Source organism: Onthophagus taurus, chromosome 3 (genome assembly GCF_036711975.1).
Source record: "Onthophagus taurus isolate NC chromosome 3, IU_Otau_3.0, whole genome shotgun sequence".
Classification (NCBI taxonomy): Eukaryota; Metazoa; Arthropoda; class Insecta; order Coleoptera; family Scarabaeidae; genus Onthophagus; species Onthophagus taurus.
In genome coordinates, this window is record NC_091968.1 from 759,435 (window position 1) to 775,520 (window position 16,086).

At 33.6% G+C, this 16,086-nt stretch overlaps 2 protein-coding genes and 1 long non-coding RNA gene across 3 annotated transcripts; all 3 read left to right on the top strand.

Moving 5' to 3' along the window:
- Positions 1-322: 322 nt before the first annotated feature.
- Positions 323-1,773, top strand: LOC111417454 (8-oxo-dGDP phosphatase NUDT18). The gene is made up of 3 exons (XM_023049734.2): positions 323-821; positions 872-1,433; positions 1,488-1,773. Exons 1-3 carry the CDS (start codon positions 562-564, stop codon positions 1,677-1,679), a joined length of 1,014 nt encoding a protein of 337 aa, XP_022905502.1. The 5' UTR covers positions 323-561; the 3' UTR covers positions 1,680-1,773.
- A 7,003-nt stretch (positions 1,774-8,776) lies between these two features.
- Positions 8,777-11,341, top strand: LOC111417452 (WD and tetratricopeptide repeats 1). Its single transcript, XM_023049732.2, has 4 exons — positions 8,777-8,947; positions 9,010-9,215; positions 9,272-9,383; positions 9,438-11,341. The coding sequence occupies exons 1-4, from the start codon at positions 8,936-8,938 to the stop codon at positions 10,908-10,910; spliced, it is 1,803 nt and encodes a 600-aa protein (XP_022905500.1). The 5' UTR covers positions 8,777-8,935; the 3' UTR covers positions 10,911-11,341.
- Positions 11,342-14,639: 3,298 nt separating this feature from the next.
- LOC139429570 (uncharacterized) lies at positions 14,640-15,247 on the top strand. The gene is made up of 2 exons (XR_011640128.1): positions 14,640-15,075; positions 15,134-15,247. It is a non-coding gene; the product is annotated as an uncharacterized lncRNA (long non-coding RNA).
- Positions 15,248-16,086: the final 839 nt, after the last annotated feature.

The window sequence follows — 16,086 nt, forward strand, 5'->3', positions numbered from 1 at the left end:
GGTCTCTGGTTTAAAAATTTGTCGGCCTGTGTAATTAACAAAAATATATATATTATTATGCTTCAAAAAATAATTTTGTTGATTGTTTAATATTAATTGTACAAGCCATATTTATTTTTAAATGTGGGAACTCCCGGTTACAATAAAAGTTCCCAAAAGAAAATTTTTACCATTTATTGTCAATAATAATTCACATAACCTCAATATGACTCAAAGAAAAATAATTACATCACTCACGAGTTAATTAAAATGCTAAAAGGTGTGTTCTAACCGAACGAACGTCCAAGAAAACGAGTTTTATTTTACGGTATAGTAAACATAGAAGGAGAACGCCTTTAAAACCTTGCCGTTAAGGTTGATTATCCCATAACCTCAATCTTTCCTTCATTGAAAAATCGCTGCATTCCACCGTTAGACAAGGTATGTAGACGCGTTATGGCAACCGAGGTTGCGTTTCCTGTCTCGTTTTTAATAAACGCGGACGCGGAAATTGGAACACTTCAAAATTAATTGTCAAATTCAATCGATATAACCTCAAAATTTTGAATAAAATTCATTGAAATGCCGGATACCGTGGAAAGTGATGTGGAAAAACTATTAAAAGGACTTTCTTTGGAAAGTGAAGAAGCTGAAATATGTGATTTTACACTTGAAGAACAAAAAGCTGCTCTAGAATCGGAAGGTAAAGCTGGAAATATAGATACAAGTTTACAACCGATATTAGGAGAAACAGTGACCTATATTGTTGCTGGTGTTTTTATTAATGAAGATGGTGAAGTTTTAATGATGCAGGAAGCGAAACAATCTTGTGCGGGAAAATGGTATGTACAAAAAATTAAAATTTGAGTTATTTAACAAGTTTTTTTTAAAGGTATTTACCAGCTGGGAGAATGGAAAAAGGTGAAACAATAATTGAGGCGATGTCTAGAGAAGTTCTTGAAGAAACTGGTTTAAATGTAAAACCTACAACATTGCTTATGGTTGAATTCGCTAAAAGATCTTGGTTCCGATTTGTTCTTACTGGTGTTGTTATAGGAGGCACGTTAAAAACCCCCGCTCAAGCTGATAAAGAATCACTCCAAGCTAAATGGATTTTAAATCTCGAAGAATTAACATTAAGAGCGAGCGATATTTTACATTTAATTGATCGAGCAAAAAGTTATCATCTCGCTAAAAAGCAACGAGACAAAACTTGGCATTCGGATATTTTACCAGGACTTCGCTCACACACCAAATTACTTTTAAGAACAGTTATTGTTATTAAAAAACGATCAACAAACAAAGTCCACGTTTTAATGAGCGAACGAAATTCTTGGCATATCCCCGTCTGCGAAATCAATCCAGGGAAATCATTCCATTCGGTTTTAAGAAACTTTATGATTGAGCTTTTTGGGGCTGATGTTCCACAACATAGACCACATGGAATATTATCTGTAATTATGTGATTTTGTTGTTTTTTTGCAGTTCTAAGGTAATTTTTTTTTTAGGTTGAGCATAATTCGAATAATAATTGCGATGGGTTATGTTTAACTATTTTAATCGCTTTTAAGCCACCTTTAGAAGAAGTTCCCATTATTGGGAAATGTATTTGGCATGAAACATCAAAGGAGCTTGGTCAACAACTTCTCATTAGGGTTGCTTCCAGAAATTCAACATTCCCTATTCATGTTATTTGTTAAAATATTTTTGATATTATGTAATTATTTTTTTTATTAACTTTGTACAGATTTATTATTTATTTATTGAGTAAAATGAACGGTAATGGTTTTGTTATTTTGAAATAATATATATTATGCAACCAACATAACTTTGCAAAAATTCAAGAATCATCATGTGGCTTAAAAATCGACGATTTTTTTTTTAATCAATGTAAAATGACCCAAAAATACGTTAAAAATAAAAAGAAAGTACGGAAAAGTGTAGAACATATCGAAAAATCACATTAAAATTTTGATGTGACGTCACACAGAAGCGAATTAGTTAAAAATCTTGGCCAAAAAGATATTTTTGTCAATTTTTTACTTCAAAATTGGTGGAAATTAAAAAATATCTATACAATTAACAAGGATAAAGTATTTTATGATATACTGCTATTTTACTTAATCGTATCTACCTATATTTTTATATACAGGATGGTCCGTTACTAATGAAACAGAGGAACAGGAAATTCCTTACATTAAATTGTCACGATTTAACCCAATTTATGTTAGTCCAATTGTTAATAATAACGAAAATATAGATGATTAAAGGAATACGTTATCTTCACTTTTCTTTAATAATTTCGTTTTCTTTTACATGGCCATGAAAATTGGTATATTACCATTTTTTAAGACGATAAATAATAATTTGGTATTAGTTTTGATTTATAGTTCAGATGGCGCTGCCTGCCTTAAGAAACCCCTTTCAAGTAGACATATCTTTTTCATCGTTAAAATTTTTGCAACTCACACAACTTAAAACAGTTTTTCAGACATTTTTACATAAGTTTGGTATACTTACCAATCTTCTCTAAAGTTCTCTGTTTCCAAGATAATCACTGTTTAAGGGCACTTTGCAAAATTTAATTATGCTCAGTAAACATTAGTTATGGTTAAAAATGATTTTATTTGGTCAAACTGGGAAGTTAAGTTATATGTTTTACAAGTTCCTCTTTTTGAACAGTATATCGCTTAAGTGTTTTCCTTCGTTATCAATGCATTGCCGAATGCGAGTTCGGAAGTTCGCCATTACTGAGGAATACGAGCAACCTCTTCTTGAATCGTTTGTCGTAGGGCTGGTAGAGTCCTCGGATGATGTTTGTAAACTTCAGTCTTAAGAAACCCCCATACAAAAAAAATCACAGGGAATAAGGTCTGGAGATCGTACTGGCTAGTGGATGTTCGCGCAAAGACATGAAGCGTTCTGGAAACAGCTGTCTCAGTTCTTGAAGAGATCTCCTTGTGTGAGCAGTGACCCCGTCCTGCTAAAGCCACACATCCTGTTGAATCTGTATCGCATTGAATAGTGGTGCCATAAAAGTTTGAAGCATTTGAATATATCGATCCGAGTGAACAGTCACTGCCACTCCTCCTTCTTCAAAAAAGTACCGGCCGATGATCCCGACACTGTTTATCACTCACCACACGGTAACACGTCTATGCAGTTTCGTTAATTTGTACCATCTGTTTTTTATTCAACCTTCAAATTAGGGAGGGAGTTTCGCCGCAGCCTGTATAAACTTTACCCATCTGTATCTTCGTTATTATTAACAAGTGGACTAAGATAAATTGGGTTAAATCGTAATGATTTAATGTAAGGAATTCACTATTGCTCTGTGTCCATCATTAGTAACGGACCATCCCTGTATAAGACTTATGGTTAATAATTTTCAAGAAAAAATCTTGCAAATAATAAATTGAATTGACACAATAACAACTTTTAATATTTTACCGAAAACTCAGTGTGTCAAGTCAATTTTTTAATTTCTTTCTAAAATTATTAACTTTAGAACGCTAACATCTCATACTAAAATTAATTAGTGTTTCAGAAAATAAATTGTAATTTTGTTTAGAAACTTTTTTGTGGACACCTATATTATATCAATTTAATGGTGAAAAAGTATCCCTTTATGTTTATTTTCTAACTGCAAATGCGCTCCTCAAACAAACAGCACATAACAGAATTATGATTTTTTTCCGAACTTTATACACAACTATAATAAAAATTTATTTTAAGGTAAAACCGCAAAATACCGCAAGAATTTCTAGCAAAATCTACAATCGTAGGCCTTATACTACAACACGTATACAATATTACTTTTGAACAATGTTAAACAATTTTTTTTTGCCCATCTGAATATCGTAAAACAAATTATTTTCTCAATTTGAACATATGATGTAATCAAACAATATTACAAAAAAAACTAATAACCGAATTGTTGCTTTCTGTATATTATACAATTCTACTTACCGCTAGCAATAGGTTCTATGATAAATTTTCGAAATACATAAAAAAAGTGTGAAGGAAAAAATTAATTAAAAACCATAATTTTTACCGACGTTTTATCTAGGTGATAACTGTTTACTAAACAATCAATTGACAACTAAAATATTTTGGCGGCGATTGTTACAATAATTATAAAGAAGGTGTTTCAAGGCACCTTGGGGTTTACTTAATCAAATAGCAATAATTGCATTTTCAATCTTATTCCTTAAATTTTTCCAATTTTGGCCAAAATTTTTAAAACATTCGCCTGTGTGCGTCATAAGCAATGTCAACCATGCATTTAAAACTAGAAATATTCAGGTTTAGCCGTCTTAAGAGACGCCTGGCTAAACCCGAATGTTTCTGGTTCTAGGTCTAGTGTTAGTTCTACTTTTCTTTTAATAAAAATATACCACAATCTAACGCTAAATACATTTAAACTTAGAACTAACACTAGAACTCGAAGCATTCGGGTTTAGCCGCACGTTTCTCAAGACGGCTAAACCCGAATGATTCTAGTTCTAGGTCTTGTGTTAGTTCTAGTGCAAAACTAACACTAGACCGAAAACTAGAAACATTCGGGTTTAGCCGCACGTCTCTAAAGACGGCTAAACCCGAATGATTCTAGTTCTAGGTATAGTGTTAGTTCTAGTTTTACACTTGCGCTGTCACTAGAACTAACATTAGTCCTAGAACTAGAAACATTTGGGTTTAGCCGTACGTTTCTCAAGACGGCTAAACCCGAATGATTCTAGTTCTTTGTCTAGTGGTGAATAACAATTAAAACTAGAACTAACACTAAACCTAGAAGTATAAAGTTTCGTGTTTAGCCGTGCGTCTTCAGACCTAGTTCTACACTAGCACTGTATAGAACTAACACTACACCTAGAACTAGAATCATTGGGGTTCAGCCGCACGTCTCTAAAGACGACTGAACCCGAATGATTCTAGTTGTAGGTATAGTGTTAGTTCTAGATTTACACTTGCACTGTCACTAGAAGTAGAATCATTTGGGTTCTGCCGCACGTCTCTAAAGACGGCTATACTCGAATGATTCTAGTTCTTGGTCTAGCGCCGAATAACATTTAAAACTAGAACTAACACTAGACCTACAACTAGAAACATTCGAGTTTAGTCGCACGTCTCTCTTCGGGCTAAACCCGAATGATTTTAGGTCTTGTGTTAATTCTAGTGATAGTTGAGTGAAAAATTCTTGGCAATCCGCGGTTGGTTTTGAAAAATTCAATAGGCGACATAACTTGCATAACATTAGAATGAAACTGCTGAAATACGATCCACAACAAATTTTTAATGTAGATGAAACGTAGGTTTACCATAATCATAAATCTGCAAACCGGTACAGGCGTGGAAACGAAAAAAAACCTTAGGCTAGTATTAAAAAATATTTTATTAAAACAACGTTAAATTAATTATTTAAATTTTACCCTTATACCATTATGAATTATACCATTCATATTTTTCGCTTGAATGAACTTTTTTTAAGATTTTATTATTATTTTTAATTTTTTCATAAAAATCGCTACAAGTAATTGAAAAGTTAAATTTACAGTATAATAACGCTCGTACTGTAGCCTCTAACATACGGCCTCGATCATCCGACCAACAATTCTTCATTATCGAGAAAACACGCTCTATAGGTGCGGACGTTCCTGGTAGACACAAAATGTATTGCAACATTTTGACTAAATTAGGTGCATCAACATGTTGTGCCTGAAAATGTTTGAATGATTGAACCCATTTGTCAACATACTCAATTTGGGCTGTTGTTGTACTCCACTCTTCGTTATGTGACGCAAAAAATGCTTTACCAAGCAACACCTCGTCGAAGAGATCATCAGTATTAATTTTCTGATGATCATTTGCACGGTGTATTGCATTAATAGTTTCAGCAGATCGTTCAATCTCATCTCATTTCAATACGTGTTGTAATCCAACCCATGCAAAAATATCGGCACCACCAAAACTGTCTTCCCACAATTCAATGTATGAAAGCCATCTTCTATAAAAAGCAGTTACTTCCGTCATAAATTTATTGACATCTTGGCTACCATCAAGTTTTCGCAGCAATAGTTTTGCTCCTAACGGGACAAACTAAAACTCTCATTATTGTTCGAGGTTTACATCATCGTTAACCGGGACAAAATACTCAACCGGCCGGGACGATTGTCCGAAATCGGGACAATCCCGGTCAAACCGGGACGTATGGTAACCCTAGTGAAACGGTCCTATACTGGAAAAGAATGCCTGATAGAACATTTATTTCTAAGAACGAAACAGCTATGCCGGGATTTAAGGTATTCAAGGAAGGATTAACGTTGCTGCTTGTCGAAAATGCGGCTGAAGATTTTAAGCTCAAACCATTCTTAATATATACATCCGAAAATCCAAGAGTTCTCAAAGGAATAGATAAGACTAGATTACCTGTTGTTTGGAGATCCAACAAAAAAGCTTGGATGTCAAAAAGCCTTTTTCAAGATTGGTTTAATAACCACTTTTGTGTTGAAGTGAAAGAATACCTTCGGAAGAACAATTTGGGTTAACTGCTTCTCTTGGATAACGCTGCCGGACATCTCACCAATATATTGGACCTGTCTGAAGATGTGCAAATTGAATACTTACCTAAAAATACAACTACCCTCATTCAGCCAATGGATCAAGGAGTAGTAGCAATATTCAAAACCGATAGCATATTATCAATTAATGAGTTTTGGGGCACTTCAATATGCTGTTGTAGACAATATTGGCGAATCATGGGATGAGATGAAATCAACATTAAACCGCGCATGGAAAAAATATTTGCACGATTGTGTTAGTCCTTCCAGAAATTAGACGAAACATTAAGGTTAGCAAAAGAAGTTGGTTGAAGATAATGTCGTGAATTTGTTAGATGCTGATCGCCAGCCACTTTCGAATGAATTGAACTTGCAGAGAACGAAATACATATTTAGGCTGAAGAAGAAATAATTGACATCACAACCTCACAATTGCGCTAACTCTTCAATTTCTTCTGCTTGTGCAATCAAATGTGGTGTTCCTCAGGGCAGTGTATTGGGTCCGTTACTTTTTTCTTTGTTCGTTAATAGTGTTACTAATTATATCTCGTGTAATTATCATTTGTATGCCGACGACCTGCAGATATATACTACTACTACTGTTGCTGAATTTCCGGCAGCTATTGTGCGACTTAATAACGATCTATCTAACGTCTTGAACTGGTCTCGGAGATACGGACTTAAGTTGAACTCAGTTAAAACGCAAGCTATTGTGTTTGGAACTCGTCAATTACTTGGTAAGATTAATCCATCTGCCTGCAGTGATCTGATGCTGGATGGTAATGTCATACGGTTTTCTAACACAGTTAAATATCTTGGAGTCCTTATGGATTCTGCACTGTCTTGGAAACCGCAAATTCAACATGTTTGCAGAAAAGTCTATGCTTGCTTCCACTCTTTAAAAAGACTTCGCTGCTCTCTTCCTCCTGTGGTGCGTCGTAATCTTTGTTACTCTCTTATATTTCCTGACTTCAACTATGCGGACGCGGTTTATCCCGATCTCTCGGTGACTCTTCTGAGTAAATTATCTCAATAATCCGGTTCATATTTGACCTAAATAGATTTGAGCATGTAACGCCGTATCGCAATTACATTCAGATGTTAACCTGTGAGAGACGTAGATCCTTTCGTTTATTAACCATTTTATTTAAAATCCTTCATAACTGCACCCCAAAGTACTTATCAGATAGGTTCCAGCAATTATCAACTCATGAGCTTGCTACTCGTTCACGTTCTGATACTATTCTTACATTTCCCGTTCATAGCACTGAAATTTATCATAGATCAGTTACAGTACAGTCGATTGCGCTGTGGAATGGACTGCCTTCTGAAATTCGTAATATTTCTAGAATTACTAATTTTAGACATGTTTTAAAGAGCCACTTGCTTGCCCTTCAACTGGCTGTTTCCTGATTCTTTGTTCTTTGTCTTTCTCTTTTTTTCCTCACTTCAACTGCTGTCACTTGTTGGCAACTGATATCCGGCAGATTCTTTTAGTTTCTTTTAGTCGCTCTCTATCTCTCTTTTTGTGTCTTTTCTTTATTTTTCTCTTTGTTTTTCTTTTCTTGCTTAATCTTATTTGGTGATGTTAATAATATCTAATTGTCACTACTTGCCATATTCAGCAAATACTATTTTTATTTTTGTTTGTTCTGTTGGGTCATTTGGCAGAAATCGCTTGTGCGATAAAATGATCCATTTGCTGATACTGTTTAAGTTAAGTGTATCTTATGTAATTTTGTATTTTTGTCTGTGGCAATAAATGATAAATAAATAAAAATAAATAAATTGAATTTAAAAAAGTTATCCTTCTTCAAAATGATCTCAATAAAGAACGCAGCGTCAACGATTTTCGTGGTATTACCGCAGTTGTAAACTGCTACGAGGAGTTGAAAAAAGAAAAGGAAAGGGATGCAAAACAAAAAACTTTGGACAAAGTTTCAATGTTGGTCTACAAAATGAGAAACAACGGAAACTGAGAAACTACGCAATTTCTCCGAACGAAAATAATTTTATTTTACGGTTTTTATCAGATTCGTACTTAGTTTTTAGATTATTAATTATCGTTATTAAAATCTAAAAAAAGTTATAACTTGTGATGTAAATTTAGTTGCCTATACTACTAAATACTTAATAAATCTAGTATAGAAGATTCATTTTAACCTGAATAAAAAGCCTTTAAGAATCAATTGTGTTTTCTCATCACCCCATTTTGATTATTCTATAGTTAGTTTTCGAGGTCACAGAGAAATGACAGAAGACTTATTTTGACGTTTATCAAAATTCTCTCAATAAAAAAGTTGTACTCTTTATTACCACATCGTATTATTATGATTATTATTTGGGCACGTCATGAGAGATCCTCTGACATCGTGTGTTCCTGATTATTATGTCCGAGCATGTCTCTAAACGTAAGTTATAAAAAAAAATGTAAACAAGATTTATAGACGTTTCGTTATATTTCTTGATTTAGATGTATCGCCCCTCGGTTTCTACATCCGAATCGAATCGTAATATCGTCAATCTTTTAAGCAGCCGTCAAAAGGACGCGAATAAAGCCAAAAAGGTCGAGCAAAACTGTCAGTTTACGGAGCCTTTAATTCGTCGACTTGGACTTGAAAAAGAGCTTGAAGGGCATCAGGGTTGTGTTAATTGTCTTGAGTGGAGCTCAGATGGGCGGTGAGAAAGTTTAAGAAAAAGAGGGTTAAGAAGGAAATTTTTTTTTGTTATTTTAGGGTTTTAGCATCAGGTTCAGATGATACCCATGTTCATTTATGGGATCCTTTCCTTCATAAATGTTTAAATATCGTCAAAACTAGTCATATTGGAAATATATTTTCTGTTAAAGTGAGTTTTTGATGATGTTTTTGAAAGATAAGATTAAAATTTGGTTTTTTGTAGTTTCTTGGAGATGGTTCATTAATTGCAACTGGTGCTGGTGATTGCCGAGTTATAGTGAAATCGGTTGATGATACAAAAGCAAATAGTCCTTTAATTGATTGTAGTTGTCATTTAAATCGGGTTAAAAGACTCGCAAAATGCCCAGAACAACCTTTACTTTTTTGGTCAGCAAGTGAAGATGGTTTGGTGATTCAATACGATATCAGAGAATCACATAAATGTAATGTGAATAGCAAAGTTTTTATTGATCGTAGCCGATCGAATGAATTAAAATGTATCGCGATTAATCCAACAAAACCCCATCTAATGGCTGTTGGAGCTAACGATTGTTACGTAAGAATGTACGATCGTAGAATGGTAAAAACAGTGAAATATCGAAATTATCGCCAATCCACATTGAATAATCCCGAAACCATCGGTGTTCAATATTTCGCCCCCGGCCACTTAGCTAAAGACAACGTAAAAGAGTTAGGGAATAAATACGCAGCTACTTATGTTGCTTTTAACGCATCCGGTTCGGAATTATTAGTTAATATGGGCGGGGAACACATTTATTTATTCGATATAAACAATCAGAGAAAAGTTGATGAATTAAAGATCCCCGAAGAATTCAAAGACGAAAAATTAGGGAAAAGAAAAATAAATTCAGAGTTATTCGCAAATTTATGCATTGAGAAAGGGTTAAAATTGTTTCAAAGAAATTGGATAGGCGATATGTATCAAGCAGCACGATATTATTTATTAGCAATACAACAAAAACCTGAACAACCCAAACTTTACCTTTCATTAATAAACTGTTTAGTACATTTAAAGTGGCTAAAAGAAACGGAATCGTGGTTATCAAGTTATAAAAAAAAGTTTCCCGAAGAGGACCCAAAATTAACTCAAATAATCGAAGAAGCAATCGAAGGAATGAAATCAACCATCAACTCAAATCCGAACGAATCCTCCAATAACAACAATTTCGGCCAATTTTGTGAAAACTACGAATTTATAAGCGACGTTGAGAAAGAATTGAGACAAGAATCGCGAGATTTTGAACTAAGATTTGTGGGGCATTGTAACACGACGACGGATATTAAAGAAGCCAACTTTTTAGGTGAAGATGGAAATTTTGTTTGTGCCGGTTCCGACGATGGTTTAATTTTTATTTGGGATCGTAAATCGACGGAGGTTTTAACGGCTTTAACGGGAGATACTTCGATCGTTAATTGCGTCCAACCGCATCCTAGCGCTTGCTTTTTAGCGTCGAGTGGAATTGATCCTGCCGTGAAACTTTGGGCGCCCAAGAAAGAAGATGGGATAAAAAATCCTCATAAAATATCCGAAATTCCTAAAATGATCGAAGTGAATCAAATGAGGATGTCGATGGATCCCTTTGAAACAATGATGGTGAACATGGGTTATCGAGTTCGGTATGGAAACGCTGATAATTCACCGAATTCGGCTCAAACGATTTGCCGCGCTAGTTAACTGTCGCTAGGGATTGTCTCTCCGCGTTAGGGAAAAGAAAACGCATTTTTTTTCTTGTGTAAATTTATACATTTCTTGTTATAGCCTAGAAGATATTTATATTAGGTTTTAATTAAATGTAAATATTCTATGGAAAAGAGGATGAGATGAAAAACGGAAAAAAACGGAAATATCATCAATTCTTATCTCTAAATTGTTGTTTTCTCTTATATTTTTCGATAAATATATCTTTGTAAAGATTCACGTTATTTATATTACTTAAAATCTCGGCCCATATTTTTTTTTTTTATTTCAACTTTGTTATTTACATCTTAATGGTTTATTTTAAGTCTTTATTTACTCTTTATTAATTTTTTTTTTGTATTTTGTGATAAATCGATGTATATATGTTTTTTTTTCTAATAAAAAAATCCAAGTTATTTATATTTTAATTATTAATAATTATTTATGCCCACATTTATGTCCATTTACGTCCAGCCATGTTAAAAGACGCACAGCTAAACACAAATGTTTCTAGTTCTAGGTGTAATGTTAATTCTAGTGACAGTGCAAGTGTAAAACTAGAACTAACACTATACCTAGAAGTAGAATCATTCGGATTTAGCCGTCTTTAGAGACGTGTGGCTAAAGCCAAATGATTCTAGTTCTAGGTATAGTGTCAGTTCTACATTGTGGCGTTGCACATATTCCCTGCCACATTGATTTTAGTTACTTTTTCAAAAAATCAAGCAATCAGTTATTTTACGTTACTATGTATAAATTCATTTCTTTATTATTGAATAGACTTCATCAAAAAAGGAAGTCAATTATTTTATTTTCAAAATACAAAATCTTTTTCTGAAAATACTGGTTATATTATTTTATAATATGTGAGAAGCCCCCACATATTTTGGTGACCCCGACGTGATTGGAATAAAATACATTAAATTGCCACCACATATTTTGTTGCAGCGTTGTTGGAATAGGAAAATCATTAATGATCTTAACACGTTGCTCAGAAGGAAGAATACCTTCTGGAGTTATATGATGGCCTAAAAAAAATCGAGAGAATTGACACCAAAAATACATTTTGAAGGTTTGACGTTAATGCCATAATTGTCAAGTCGTTCAAAAAGTTGTGTCAAATGAATTAAATGTTCCTCTTCATTTTTGCATTATAGCAAATGGCGTTACTTGTTGTTTTCGAGCAAGGTTTATATATTAAAGGTTGTCTAAGTTCCTACGCTGCAATACTTTGATTTTAGTTTGTGGGCGAGGGGCAAGGGCAGGAGTGTTTCGTGACGTAAGCGATCACGGATTGCGCACGCAACCTCTTGGCCATGTGGTGCTCTATGCATTTGTTTAATTTGAATTGCTTGGCGGTATTATTTTCCACATGTGACGTAATGCGCAGTATGGTTGCGTACGATCCTAGACAACCTCTTATATATAAACCTTGGTTTTCGAGGGGGGGAGTATCTATGGCGTTGCATATATTCCCTGCCACATTGATTTTACTTTCTTTTTCAAAAAATCAAGCAATCAGTTATTTTACGTTACTATGTATAAATTCATTTTTTTATTATTGAATAGGAATAGACCATCAAAAAAGGAAGTCAATTATTTTATTTTCAAAATACAAAATCTTTTTCTGAAAATACTGGTTATATTATTTTATAATATGTGGGAAAACCCCCACACATAGCAACAGTGCTAGAGTAAAACTAGAACTAACACTAGATCTAGAACTAGAATCATTCGGGTTTAACCATCTTAAGAGACGTACTTATGGTTAAACCCAAATGTTTCTAGTTCTAAGTCTAATGTTAGTTCTAGTAACAGTGTAAATGTAAAACTACAACTAATACTATACCTAGAACTAGAATCATTCGGGTTTAGCCGTCTTTAGAGACGTGCGGCTATATGTTAGTTCTACATAGTAACAGTGCTAGTGTAAAACTCGCCAATCAACTTTGAGTAATCCCGAAACCATCGGTGTTGAATATTTCGCCCCCAGCCACCTAGCTAAAGATAACGTAAAAGAATTAGGGAATAAATACGCAGCTACTTATGTTGCTTTTAACGCATCCGGTTCGGAATTATTAGTTAATATGGGCGGCGAACACATTTATTTATTTGATATAAGTGAAAAAGTCGAGAAAAGTCGATGAATTAAAGATCCCCGAAGAATTCATAGTCGAAAATTAGGAAAATGAAAAATAAATTGATTTGATTTCATAAACTCTTTAAGTTTTTTCAAAAACGATCTCTCGTAACGGTCCTCCAACGTTCTTTTATTTCTCCTGGTCGAAATCGATCCATTTATTGCAATACCATTCATAAATTCATCTAAATGTGTTGATTTCTGCAATATAATAATAATTAATAAAAAAAATATATATATACAGTGTGTCCCCGAATTGTGTCCTTGTAAGGTATAATTGAGGATACATTTTTGAATTCAAATTCCATCTTTTGCAATTAAAGTCTGGATGTCATAAAACGAAATATAACCAAGTTTTACGTCAAATGTCTTCAAAGTACCAAAGTTAACGCAAGAAGTTTGTTAACCGTTGCAGGTAAGGTGGTCTTTCTGAGCAATATACAACAAAAGTTAATTAAGATAAAATCTTTGTTGTGTTCAATTATAGCGATATGCCGAATTTTATTAATTTAGGATATAAAAGCAAATGCAGATTTTTAAATCATAAGATTAACAAAACATTTTCGATCTAAACTAAATTAACGTAAAAGCTTATTCAATGATACCACCACCAACACTTACACATAATTCAGCCCTTTTCCGACATTGTTTATAACTTTTTCTAATACGGTCCAACGGAATTTCCCTAATAACAGTTTCTTTGACTTCTTGGCGGCCATGGTTGCGGACCATATCTACCAATCCATTTTTTTCCAAATAACGTATTTAATTAATTTCTAATTAAAATGGTGGAATGTGGGCCGCAACCATCTTGTTAAAAATATAATTTATTACGTTTTTCTAAATCCACGCCGTGAAGATAATTAAATAAACAATTTTCTAGTATTTCCAAATATCGGTGTTGATTCAAATTGCCGTTTATGAAGTAAGGCCCAATAACACCGTCCCACGAAAGAGCACTACCACACATTCACTTTCTGGGAATACTGGCGTTTACAAGCTATGCGATAATGTGGATTAGTCTTTGACAAGAATCGACAATTTTGTGATGTAACCACTCCATTAGTGGTGAACGATGCTTCGTCCGAAAATATTGTTTTTTAAAAAAGTTGTCTTTCAAAATTTTGTACCCAAGCCACGAACAATAATCTAAACATTTTGCTTCATCACCTAATTCGATAGTGTGGTTAAATTTTGGTTAATACGGCAATAGTTTATTTTCTCGATAAATTCTTTGTAAATGGGATTTAATTATACCGACTTTTTCTTAACGACACCTTACCGTAATCCCTTGCGTTCGTTACTGCAACAATCGACACCGCATCATGTTCATCTAAAAGTTTTTCCTCAAAAAGCAAAAAACTAAAAACTACTTAAACCTGCAATGTAACTAATGTTCCCCAATCCATAGCACTGCATTTTATGTTGTAATGTAAACATGATCAATTAATATTTGATAATAGGCTAAAGCTAAGCTATCAAATGATAATTGTTAGTTTACTCAGATTATTTGTTTTTATTGTAAAACGGAATATTAGAAAAAAAATTTCAAGAAAAATTCAAATGCGTCAAATTGACGCATTTACAGTTTATTTTTTTTAAATAAATAAACATAAATACATACATTGTGGTATTTATTGTTTCATCTGTATGCAAATACATACTTGAGATTACAGCCAATTAAAACTCATAGGTCAATTTTAAGGATGATTATCTTTTACTTATATCACAATACGATTCTTTTTCTAAAGTTAAATTGCAATTAAAGTGGAAATACCAATCTAATCGGTTTTTAGTGATCCATAATTAAAAAATACGATTAAAACTGATCGTCAACAAAACATACCGTGCTTGCGTTTGGGTTTTCAGCTCGCTATTAATCTTCATCGAAATGTCAACTGGAAAAGTAACAATATTGTGCGTTGCACTTTTATTCGGTTTGCTTTTGTTGGTCGAAGAAGGAGATGGTATCAAATGCGTTTGCATGAATTGGAGAAATTGTCACGGTGACATCAACAACGAGTAAGTTAATTATTAGTAACTTAATTCAAAAATTATTGATTGCGTTGAATCGTTTCAGCGTTCATTGCCCGATGGGTTATATTAATGTTTGTTGTGTTACGCCAGAGCAAAAAGTGTGGTTTACTGATAATAATGAGACTGATAAAAAGGAATAATATTAATGTTTACCTGATTGAGTCGTTTTCTTTTCAACCTCCATATCCGATAAATCCAATAACCCTTCACCCAAATTTATCGACATTTTTACAACATCGAAAACCTTAATGTTAAAATGTTGCATCATGCTTCGTTTGGTTTCAGGAAGCACTTAAAAGAAACGTAAATATGTGGCAACATTGTATTTGCGTACTACTGTGTAGTAGGTACCGTAATATTTTTTGAATTTTAATCTATGAAAACATTTTATTCGTGATTTCGTCTAGAGGATTGAGATCGGGAGATCTCGCATGCCATAAGATAGGACCGCCGCGACCACTTCATCTGTTTGGAAAGTTTATTGGAACAGTTTTTGACATTGTCATTGATTGTCATGCTCTTAATTGATATATGTAAACAAGCATTTGTGTCAAATTGTTAATTGTAATTTTACCAACGTAAAAATGCCTAAAAAGCACGTTAAAAATAAAAAGAAAATAAAAGTGAAAAAATTACCCAAAAATGAGTTTTAAATTTTGACGTGACGTCACATTTTGTGACGTAACGAAGCTTACTTACAACGTATTTAACACAATAGTACGGTTAACACTGGTCTGAGAAAGTAATTTTTTGTAATTCGCGACGGTAATGAAAGCTATTACAGTGGGTGCTCAAACGGGTGCTGTAATGAGACTCCCAGAGACTCCTTACAGCATCCGATAACCGATGCTGTAATGAGATTTTAGTAACATTTTATGGAACCAGTTCAAGTTAGTGACATTGGGTCATTAATTTTTCTAATTGTCAATGTGACAATGTTTGTCTATGGATGTTTAAACACGTTCTTAGCATCGAATACAAGGTTCACAATGATGT